A 12,549-nucleotide genomic window follows, 5' to 3' on the forward strand; every position below is an offset into this window, starting at 1 on the left:
ACTACTGCATGGGGCAGCACAGCATGGGGAGGAGGTGACCAGCCCTCTGTGGAGAAAGAAGTGGTTCGGGACGATTTAGAAAAGCTGGACGAGCACAAGTCCATGGGGCCGCTGCATCCGAGAGTGCAAAAGGAGTTGGCGGATGTGATTGCAGAGCCATTGGCCATTATCTTTGAAAACTCATGGCGATCGGGTGAAGTCCCGGATGACTGGAAAAAGGCTAATGTAGTGCCCATCTTTAAAAAAGGGAAGGAGGAGGATCCTGGGAACTACAGGCCAGTCAGCCTCACCTCAGTCCCTGGAAAAAATCATGGAGCAGGTCCTCAAGGAATCAATTCTGAAGCACTTAGAGGAGAGGAAAGTGATCAGGAAGAGTCAGCATGGATTCACCAAGGGCAAGTCATGCCTGACTAATCTAAATGCCTTCTACGACGAGATAACTGGCTCTGTGGATGAGGGGAAAGCAGTGGACGTGTTGTTCCTTGACTTTAGCAAATCTTTTGACATGGTCTCCCACAGTAGTCTTGTCAGCAAGTTAAAGAAGTATGGGCTGGATGAATGGACGATAAGGTGGATAGAAAGTTGACTAGATTATCAGGCTCAACGGGTAGTGATCAATGGCTCCATGTCTAGTTGGCAGCCGGTATCAAGTGGAGTGCCCCAAGGGTTGGTCCTCACACCGGTTTTGTTCAATATCTTCATTAATGATCTGGAGGATGGTGTGGATTGCACCCTCAGCAAGTTTGCAGATGACACTAAACTGGGAGGAGAGGTAGATACGCTGGAGGGTAGGGAGAGGATACAGAGGGCCCTAGACAAATTAGAGGATTGGGCCAAAAGAAATCTGATGAGGTTCAACAAGGACAAATGCAGAGTCCTGCACTTAGGACGGAAGAATCCCATGCACTGCTACAGACTAGGGACCAAATGGCTCGGCAGCAGTTCTGCAGAAAAGGACCTAGGGGTTACAGTGGACGAGAAACTGGATATGAGTCAACAGTGTGCCCTTGTTGCCAAGAAGGCCAATGGCATTTTGGGATTATATGTAGGGGCATTGCCAGCAGATCGAGGGACGTGATCATTCTCCTCTATTCGACATTGGTGAGGCCTCATCTGGAGTACTGTGTCCAGTTTTGGGCCCCACACTACAAGAAGGATGTGGAAAAATTGGAAAGAGTCCAGCGGAGGGCAACAAAAATGATTAGGGGACTGGAACACATGACTTATGAGGAGAGGCTGAGGGAACTGGGATTGTTTAGTCTGCGGAAGAGAAGAATGAGGGGGGATTTGATAGCTGCTTTCAACTACCTGAAAGGGGGTTCCAAAGAGGGTGGATCTAGACTGTTCTCAGTGGTAGCTGATGATGGAACAAGGAGTAATGGTCTCAAGTTGCAGTGGGGGAGGTTTAGGTTGGATATTAGGAAAAACTTTTTCACTAGGAGGATGGTGAAATACTGGAATGCGTTACCTAGGGCGGTGGTGGAATCTCCTTCCTTAGAAGTTTTTAAGGTCAGGCTTGACAAAGCCCTGGCTGGGACGATTTAGTTGGGGATTGGTCCTGCTTTGAGCAGAAGGTTGGACTAGATGACCTCCTGAAGTCCCTTCCAACCCTGATATTCTATGATTCTATGACCTGAAAGCCCTTAAGATCAGAAACCAAACTTACTAAGTCTATACTTAAGAAAATCTCTTAAGCAACAGCATTAATGGCAGATGCGTTAATGGATACTATGAGGTTTTCTGCCAGGATCGTGGCAGCTAGCTCCACTGCCAGGAGACACACATGGCTTTGTCTCTTGAAAGTAGACACTTCAAACATTTCCCGTGCTCTTCTACATTCACAATATCTCTCTTCTTCAGAGAAAAACTGGATAAGACAGTGACTGAAAATGTGACTAAAACCGAATAGTCCTTCCCTACTCAACTTAGTATTCCAAGAAGGGACTCCAAACCACTACAAACCCCAGATACGCTCCTTTTATCCATCTTCCTCATGGAGGTTTCAGAGAAAACCAGATACAGATACGTCAAGGGAAAACCTTGGAACCAAGGAACAAGACGAAAATCTAGAGGAGCTCCTGCAACCTTCAAAAGCCCTTTACGACAACAAGCAAATGTGCCTCCACCCAGACCTGAGCAGCAGGATTTTCCATTTTCCAGATAAATGGTTTGTTTTAATCACAGAAAGGTAAGTGTGTTCCAGGAATACCCTCTTGAGCAAAGGGCTCCACCCCATCCCTTCTTCATCCAACCTCCCGCAACCCTGCAAAAGTGCAAGCTGGTCCAGAACAAGATCTCCCAACTTCTGGCCATACAGCAATAGGAGAAGTTTCCACAGGAGAGCATTGATTAGGGTTTTACTCCACCTTTGTCATTGCTCAGAAGTACACACTAGAGGAGTCAAGGCCATCCTCAACTTCAAAAGGCTCAACAAACAAATAAGGAAAATTAAGTTCCAGATGGAAACTAACTAACTGATAGCTACATCCCTGTGTCAGGGCACTTCCTAACCTCAATCTATTTGGCAGATGCATTCCTTCACATTCCGGTGTGCCCCTGCAGGCTTCTGAGATTTGCTGCTTATATCACGAATCACTATTAGTACCTAACACTTCCAATCGGTGTCTTATCAGCCCCCATGGTATTTATGATGATGCTGGTGGTGACCATAGCCAGAGTCAGGTCCCAGGGTATTCACCTGTACCCTCTTTTTGATGACTCCTTAATCAGAGCCCCATCCCAGACGGTAGCGCACAGTACCACATTTCAGACTCTGGATCTCCTGCAAGCACACGAATTCATAATAAACATGAAGTAAAGTTCCTTGAACCCCTTAACAAGAATAATTCATCTGGGTGTGGAAATAGATACTTCAACAGCACAGCTGTACCAATCAGTAAACAGATTCCAGAAGATTCAGAATCGGATATCCACACTGGCCAAGTGAAAGAGCTCACCTACTGTTCCCTGCCCTCAGCTACTGGGCCTCCTGGTCTCATGCATAGGAGTTACCCACTGGCAAAAATCACACATCAGGTGCCTTCACACTTTTCTTCTGAAAACATGGGACTACACCCCCAAACTCAGGCAACTTCACTTACATGTCCAAAACAGGTCCTCAACTCCCTGATATGGTGGAAAGTCTGGGGAAACATCCTCAAGGTTCTTTCCATATGCTTTCAAGACCCGTAGGTTCTCACCACTGATGCCTGCATGAAGGGATGGGGAGTACATCTGTGACCTAGAAGGGTATGAGGCATCTGAAACCACAGACAAATGAACTACAGCATCTATCTCTTGGAACTCAGGGCAGCCAAACTAACTCTTCCAAGATTCAAGAGCCACGTGGATGGAAATCATGTCCCCAGGCTGACAACAGCTGCATATATAAAACAACCAAGGAGGGACAAGGACTGCAGCTCTACATGCAGAAGTGGTGGAGAAAATGGAATGGGCAGAAATGACTCTCCTCTCCCTAAAGGCAATCCACATACAAGGGGAACTGAACCAAAAGGCAGACTGGCTCAGCCAGCACAATGTCAGCAACTCAAAATTGTGCCTAAAACCAGGAAATCTTCAACCTGATCTCACAGGACATTCAGTTTAATCAGTTGATCTGTTGGCTAATCACAAGAATACAAAGCGGCCAAAATACTTCACCAGGGAAGCAGACCCTAAGTCTAGGAGGACAGGTTTCAGAGTAACAGCCGTGTTAGTCTGTATTCGCAAAAAGAAAAGCAGTACTTGTGGCACCTTAGAGACTAACCAATTTATTTGAGCATGAGCTTTCGTGAGCTACAGCTCACTTCATCGGATGCATACCGTGGAAACTGCAGCAGACATTATATACACACAGAGATCATGAAACAATACCTCCTCCCACCCCACTCTCCTGCTGGTAATAGCTTATCTAAAGTGATCATCAAGTTGGGCCATTTCCAGCACAAATCCAGGTTCTCTCACCCTCCACCCCCCCACACACAGGAGAGTGAGTTTGTGTATGTATGGGGTTGGGGGGGTGAGAGAGCCTGGATTTGTGCTGGAAATGGCCCACCTTGATTATCATGCACATTGTAGGGAGAGTGGTCACTTTGGATGAGCTATTACCAGCAGGACAGTGAGTTTGTGTGTGTGGTTTTTGGAGGGGGGTGAGAGAACCTCGATTTGTGCAGGAAATGGCCCACCTTGATTATCATGCACATTGTGAAGAGAGTTGTCACTTTGGGTGGGCTATCACCAGCAGGAGAGTGAGTGTGTGTGTGGGGGGGGGTGGAGGGTGAGAGAACCTGGATTTGTGCTGGAAATGACCCAACTTGATGATCACTTTAGATAAGCTATTACCAGCAGGAGAGTGGGGTGGGAGGAGGTATTGTTTCATGATCTCTGTGTGTATATAATGTCTGCTGCAGTTTCCACGGTATGCATCCGATGAAGTGAGCTGTAGCTCACGAAAGCTCATGCTCAAATAAATTGGTTAGTCTCTAAGGTGCCACAAGTACTGCTTTTCTTTCTAGGAGGACAGATGCTCTGTCACACAGATGGCCACAGGCCCTGCTATATGCTTTCCCACCCTTTCCTCTCACAGGGAAAATGATCCAAACATAAGGTCAGAGGATGTAAAGGTGATAAGTGTTAACTCCCACACTGGCCAGGGATACCCTGGTTCTCTAACCTAACAGAACTACAGCTGGAACCTCCACCGCAACTACCATTCTTTACCAAGGACCATTCTTCCATCCAGACCAGACCATCTTCATCTAACAGCCTGGCTATTGAAAAGGGAAGTATTAGCCATACTCAGCCTATCTTACAAAGTGATAGGGACTTCACTCTCTTCTAGGAGAACTTCCACTCTAAAAGCCTACCCATCCATCTGGAGTAAATTCAGCCTTTCGTTGTCAAGAGCACAGAGCAAACTCACAGCATCCCAGGATTCAATTTATTCTAGACTTCCTTCAAGAAGGAATGATAAAGGAACTTCAGCCAAGCATCATTATGTGCCAGGTGTAGGCCTCAGTATTTTACTGTTCGCAGGATATTCAGGCTCCCTGGTCAAGAACCCTCAGGTATCCAGGTTCCTCAGAGCAGTCATATTGGCCAAACCAGCAGTCAAACTCATCTTTTCTGAATAGGATCTATTCCGGGTGTTGACAGCCCTAACTACTCATCCTTTTGGACTTGATTTCTGCATAACCATTTTACCTCTCCCTCAAAACCTATTTTCTGGTGGCTATCACAACTGCCTGACAAGTTTCAGAATGGGCACCTTATCTGTGCATGAAACTTACTGCATGTTTCATGATAAGGTGGTGCTAAGGATTCAGAAATGGTCTTGCCAAAGGTAAACTCTCTTTTCCATGCCTTGCAGGGAAATGTCCCTCCCATTATGTCTGAAGCCACAGTACCTAACTGAGAAGCTGTGGCACACTTTAAATGTCAGAAAAGCATTGAAAATTTACATCAAGCATACAGAACCCACAAGGAAGTCAGGCGTTCTGCTTATCTCCTTCCATCCAGAGTCTCAAGGATTCAGTCTCCAAGCTCTCCTTGCTAGATGGATCAAACTACATATTGATGAGACATACAAGGCAGCCAATGTTCCTGTCCCAGAAAGAATCAAGGTGCACTCCACAAGACCAATCGCAACCTTGTGAGCCGAAAGAGCACATGCTTCCATCACAGAGATCTCCAAAGCAGCAACATGGTCACTGGTTAACATCTTTATCAGATGTTGTAGACTGGACTTAACCTTCTGAAGAGGCCTCCTTTGGCAGGAAGGTGCTGGAGGCAGTGTTCCAGTAATAATCTTGCCGCTTGAGCAATGCTGTAAAAAGGGAGGGGCTTCCCCCCGCTCATTCCTTTTGTTTGTTTTCTTACCCTCCCCTACCCTTGCATAGCAGAACTGCGGAAGATTCTGGGCTGCAGAATGGAAAGTTTCTTATCCAGTAAGTTTCTTTCTGCTAGCTATGTCTCCCGCACAATTCTACCCATCCTGGATTGCTCATCAGCTGATGATCAACATTTTATTTGTATACATTACCTTATAAGCAAGGTCTTCTGTGTGTCGTTACTTGGTTGACATTGGAATTATTGTCACTATTTTCCACAAGTTTTTACCCAGCTTTAGAAAGAATCATCTGGCAGCAGCCAGAGAAAGGGTCAGAACAAGCTGTGCTGCAGCTTTGAACCACCTCCAAAACTGCACACCGGAGGGAAATAGCTAACACGTAGCAAAACTGTGGTAGATACTACAAGCAGAAAGGAAATTATTGGATAGGTTTTCCATTATTCGCATATAGCTACAATCTTTTAGCGTTTACAATCAAGTGATATCAAATTATATTTCCACCTAAGAAAAAAGTAAGTCTTGGAGATAATGAAAAGGAGCCTATTCCGGGATGTACAAAATTCCTAGATTTATTGGACAAATGAGATTGGGGATTTCAGCCGTTTGAGATTATTTTAAGTTCACTGACTGCCATGAACAATAATCCAGCCACCTCAGATTTCCCCAAGAACCTGTTCAAGAAGTTGAGCACTGCAACATATTATGAAGAGCAACAAACCTGGACTATTATAGATCATTAAGTGAATGGGGAAATCAACAAGGGCTTTTTTGAAAAATGTCCTGCTGAGAGCTCCGCTACAAAACCACAGGTGCTCCAGAGCGAGCACTTCAACTGGTCACAGCTGTAGCAATACTGCATGAGGAGAGAGAAGTGTGTAAACAGTTCTATTGGAATGTGCTTGATTTTTTTCTGTAAAGTAACCTGAAATTTCTTCACTGGGGAGGTACTTGCATCAGCAAAGCAATGAGAACAGTCTGAATTAACCAGGCTATCCACCACCCAAAATAAAACCACTTATCAAGACTTGGTGAATCCAGTGGTGAATGCCATGGCCTACATATTAAAATAAATAAATAAATACCAAAGTGCATGGCAGTGCTGCTCTACCCTGTTGGCCACTATGAAGTGATTAAAGGGTCATTCAAATAAGGAAATCCAGAACAAGCTACACGATTATCATTGTCTACCATCCACTCACCAACTAATGAAGTACAATAGATTGGTTGCCGTTGGTGACTACCCAACAACTAACCAAACGTGACCACAGCCATCCAAATACCAACCCAGAGCCCCACAACTCAACCCTTTTGTGACCTTACAAGACTCACACACAAAGTTATTGACAAAAACTCCCATGATGCATTCACCTTAAAAAGTAGGTAGATATAATTATTAGTTATTAAAATTAGGTATAATTTGTTTTGTCCCCTTCTAGAAAACCATCAAGCTACAGTAATCCTACTAGGTTTCCTATGTCCATAGACTAGTTTCAAATACTTACACAGAAACTGCTTTTTCTTTTCCAGTGGTAATTCGTGAAAAACATCCCAAAAGATTTTAATTGTAGGATGGTCTGCCCAATATTCTCCTTTATATTCTGTGTTCTGAAGTGACCAAAACATGTGAGTATTAGTCAAATTCACAAAATATCAGGACACTCTGAATATGTAAATACTGTATGTAGAAAGAGACAACACATTGCTACTGAGTTATTCAAAACTACAAATGTCATTGTTCTATATGCATTTTTATTTTTTTCACCAAAGTTTACTTTTTTATGTTTTTACCTCTAAAGATAATGTTTTTTCCCTACACTGGATACCAGTTAACATCCTACCACGAAAATGATTCTAACACCAGTAAATTCTAATCAGGGTATTTACACTCTGCCTATATAAATGCCTCTTGCACTTTCAGTTGAATATATTATTATTTATTGACTGTACACAGTAACATTGTTTAATCACCACCGCATTTCAGTAGTGGATGTACAGTGACTCAAAGGACTTTGGGATCCTTCTGAAAGTTAAGAAATTTCTTGTGTGCATTTACTGAAAAATCCTAGCTTCTAAACAAAAATCCTAAAGCCTTCCCAATAAAGTATACATCTACTACACTGAACACTAAAACTGGGTGTCTTTTTCTATTACTTTATCCAATATAAGCAGGATTTGTAGCATCACATGAGAAGTCTATGAAATATAGGTGTATTACTACTTGTTAACATCTACTGTTCTCAGCCATGGTACACAGAGTTCAGGAATAGGCACCTCTTCATCACCAAAAAACACAAAATGAACTAGGAGACCTAGCGGAAGGTTCTATATTAGAGCTATTGTTTTTAATACTACAAAACTACTGTCCCCATTCATTAATGGCATGGATTAGTATTTGTGGATTTATAGGGAGAGACTTGAAAGAAAAGAAAATGAATGGCACTGGAATAGGAAGAAAATTCCACACAGCAGGGTTCTTGTGATACCAAACACAAATGGAACTTGTGTAATGTCCAGAAGATGTTTTAAGGATTTATAGTCCAAAAAACAAAATGGACCTTTTTTCAGTTTAAAATGTTTATCCAGGTGTTTTATAAGTTCCTTTCTGCCTGCATGACTTCATAAGGCAACACACAAAAGTAATTCAGAATATATAACTTGTTTTGGACTACACAACCTTGTCATCACACCCATGCACTAAAATATATTTGGCCACTTGTTGACTAATGCATTGCATATTATAATAAGGAAAATTCCTATTTTGTGTTTGTGTGTCTAGATAATAAGGGGCACTATAAAAAAAAACCCAACAACAGAACTCACATCTAGGTCACCTGCCAGTAAATGGAGCTCTGTGATGGTTTTTGGAGTAGATGGAACTATCATTCAAACAAGAGATGTGTGAAACCACCAGAGACCCTTAAACTTAAATTCTTTGAACACAAAAGTTCATGTATTAAACATATTTTTTGTTAACTTTTTCCCCTTAAAAATTTAATATATATGGTTCTCTCTCAGTTCTCCGCAACGTTTGTCCAAGAGATTTTAGAGAGATCAGATATGAAACATTAAGGGTGAGGATGAATCTGTAGAAATTAAAGAGACTCCATTTACTGTTAGCAAAATTCTGTTACCTCATCTTTAGGGAAACTGGAAAGCTTAACTTCAGCATAGGAATGTGGGGGCAGGAAGTGCTGGAGAGGCAATACCATCAAGTGTTTTGCTTTTGCATTTTAAATGTATACCAATTTAACGTACTCTAACTAAACTAGCACTCACCTTCTCCAGTTCTTTCCAATCATAATTTGTGTTCCCAATCACCATCGCCTGCAGCTCACTGGGCTGGAAGAGCTGAAGAACTTTACCACCACACACCTTATGAAAGCCTGCATGGAATGCATCAAATAAGGAAGCCACTGATTTACTGAAGATATAATCCACATAGGCATCTACAAATTCTTGCCTGTAGAGTGAAGACAAAAGCAAACACATTTTAAAAAACTGAAGATATTTAAGCACCATTCTTCTATAAATAAATCAATGGTCAACTTAGCACAAAATACTAATTTTTAAGATACTGTTTTCTGCCTATGGTCTTTGCTATGGCCACAATGAAGATCCTTTGACCATGAGCAGAGCATGAATTCAATTCTTCCCAAAACTGAGAGAGTATGGACTGGACAAAGAACATTAAATAATGAATTTCAGACAACTTGAGCCTTTTAATTATTTGTACCCTCCACAATGAATTGGCTCTTCAGGAGACTTGCACTGCCTCTTAAAATGCTGATTCACAGTATAGTGGTCTGAAACTAATTATTCAAGTCACTGTTGTTCCTTTACTAAAAAGGATTATTTTCAGTTTTAGGGAGTGATTGTGTATGCTCAGTGTTGGAAGACAAATTCATAACTCTCATGGACATCTTACGTTCTGTATAGTGTCTGGGTCAGACAGAAAGGGTTAATTACGGTTAGGGAAAATAGTTTGACTAAGAACTACTCCTTGTTACTAACGAGCATGAACATTTCAGGCAAGATACTTGAAATGTTTGCACTCAAGTACACATGGCAAAAACCCAATAACTTACTAGTTTACTTTTGACCGAGAATATTTTTACACCAGTCTAGTCAGCATTAAGTGGTTCAATCATGCTGCCATTATTTCTGTTAGCAGATTACCAATACATTTTCTTCAGGGAAATCCATAGTATTTTTATGTTTTATCAGGGTCATCATTTATCTCAGAAAGATCATTTGAATGCACCTTGCAAACAGCCTGGCATTTGTTTGGGTGGTTGCCATGCAAATTTTTACAATGCTACCTTTTGCTAGGTAATGTTGCTGCAATATTCACAATATTATTAAGATTGTAATTGAGATTGCCATACAAAGGAAAATAAAGGGTGCTAAATGATAGAGGACTGAAAAAAAACTCTTAAAACACTGTCAGTGTCAGATGATAATCAGTACTAACAATTATTGATAAGGCACACACCTTCCCAGTACACTTCAGGCAGTACCTGAATCTCTTGGCATGCTTCCAATTCATGTAAATATACAACAATTAAGCAGGAAAACAAAAAAAGTGAATAGACATCTTCATGAAACAACAGGTACTTCCTTAACAATGAAATCCCACAAATACTGGCAGCACCATAGTGATCCTTTACTATCAGCCAAGAATTTAAAGAAAAAAAGAAAAAAAAGAAGGAGGCTACTCACCTGTAACTGGAGATTTTTTCAAAATGTGTGGTCTCTATCTGTATTCTACACATGGGTATACAAGCACATGCATCTCAGACCAGAAAATCTTGAAAATAATGTCTGTTGGTCTGTGCCTGCACCCTGGATCTCCTTGTGCTCGATACCAGTGGTACAAGGGGAGGTGCAGAGCAACTACCTCTCCAGTTCCTTCTCTACTACAAATCCAGTAGTGTCTGAAGCAGAGGGGAAGGAAGGCAAGTAGTGGTATATGGATCTGGACCACACATCTCAAAGAACCTCTAGTGACAGGTGAGAATGCTGGTCCCTATGAGTATTTCACAGGTGGGTGACTGGCAAGCAGTAGTCAAATAGGAAGGGAGGTATGAGGATGCAGGAGTACAGATGCCTGTAACACTGCAATTCCAGAGGCTGCATCAGCAGAAGAGGCTTGTAGCAACGCATAATACTTCTTGAAAGTGCAGATGGAATTCCAGGTTGCTCCCTTACAAATGTCTAGCAGAGGGACTTCTTAAAGAAATGCTACTGAGGTTGTCTGTGCTCTAGTGGAAAGGGCCCTCAACCCATCTGGAGGAGGGAGATGCACCAACTGACAGCAGAGGATACAGCCAGAAATTCACTTAAAGAGTCTCTGCGCAGATATCGCTTGTCCTCATGCTCACTCTGCTACAGCAACAAATAATCTAGGTTATTTTCTAAATGATTTCGCTCTTTGCAGGTAGAATGCCAATGCTCATCTGATGTCGAGAGAACCAAGTCTCCTCTACTTGCTGGAGGCATGAGGCAAAGAATACCAGTAAAGCAAATCAACTGGTTTATGCAGACCTTGGAAGTTACCTACAGGATGAATTTGGGAGGAGGCAAAGGGATACCTTCTCTTTATGAAATGTATGTGTATGGCAGGTAGACCATGAGGGCCTCCAGCTCCCCTTTTCTCCTGGCCAATGTAATGGTCTTCCGGAAGGCACCCTTCATAGAAGATGGGACATCAAGAACATGGCCATCGGTTTGAAAGATGGCCTGTTAAGTGTTGAAAGTATGAGAGTAAGATCCCACTATGGGGCTGGCTTCACTACTGGTGGGGAAATCCTAGTCAGACTCTTTAGGAATTTGGTTGTTACTGGGTGAGTAAAAATAGAAGAGTCATCTACTGGCAGATGGAATGTACTGATTACTTCTAGCCGGATTCACAGCAAGCTAACGGAAAGATTTGTCTTGACAGTGACAACACAGTCTAAAATAGAAGCAAGACCTGCTGGCCCTGATTATAATTGGTTCTGTTGCATCCAGAGAGAGAGGGGGGGGGGGAGGGACACCTCTATTTGGTTCGATAACATTTTCTGCTGTGATTATGAATAGTTTGAATGAATGCTCTAAGTCTGACACCCATCCAAATATCAAGCTATGAGGTCAAGAGAGTCCAGGATGGGATATCTGATACTGTTGTTCTCCTGAGTCAGCAGGCACAGAAAGGACTAAATACTATAGGCTCAAGCAGCAATCTGCCCAGCCAACCATATTTTCCCTGTCCTCACAACCTCAGTTCAGCTATAAGCACGTCATGGTCTCAAGGAACATGTTCTCTGCTCCACCTGTCCATGAAAAGGAAGCAAAAACAGGAGCATGCAAAAAAGAAAAACTAAAGCAAAATGAAAATACACAAAAAAGCCAAGGGGAAAAAAGAACAAATAAAAATATGCGCGAGGGGAAGGAGCGAGAGAGAATGGACAGGGGGCAAAAAAAAATTGCTGGTAACTAAGTCAGGCCCCTCAACAAAGGGAAAAGTGGTGCCATCGCCATCTGCCAATACACTGAAAGGAGTGGAATGGGAATTAATAAAAAAAAGTTTGTTTTAAAGAGAAGTAATAGAATCCATCACTTCAATGACAAAAATCTCTGCCTGAGAATGTTACAAGATCCTTACCATCAGACTCATTCAACTTTTCTGCAAAGGGAAAAGATGTCCCCAGAATTACCTTTCC

The 12,549-nt window shown here is 42.4% G+C and overlaps 1 protein-coding gene across 5 annotated transcripts in view; it reads right to left on the bottom strand.

Moving 5' to 3' along the window:
- Positions 1–12,549, bottom strand: part of HERC4 (HECT and RLD domain containing E3 ubiquitin protein ligase 4) — a 73,782-nt gene that overhangs the window by 3,706 nt on the left and 57,527 nt on the right. For all 5 annotated transcript variants that reach the window (XM_075130849.1, XM_075130853.1, XM_075130852.1 and 2 more), the window contains 2 exons: positions 9,125–9,308; positions 7,351–7,453 (listed from right to left, as the gene is read on the bottom strand). In XM_075130849.1, the coding sequence (XP_074986950.1) occupies positions 7,351–7,453; positions 9,125–9,308 (287 nt within the window). The remainder of the gene's footprint in view (positions 1–7,350; positions 7,454–9,124; positions 9,309–12,549) is intronic.

Source organism: Caretta caretta, chromosome 7 (genome assembly GCF_965140235.1).
Source record: "Caretta caretta isolate rCarCar2 chromosome 7, rCarCar1.hap1, whole genome shotgun sequence".
Lineage (NCBI taxonomy): Eukaryota > Metazoa > Chordata > Testudines > Cheloniidae > Caretta > Caretta caretta.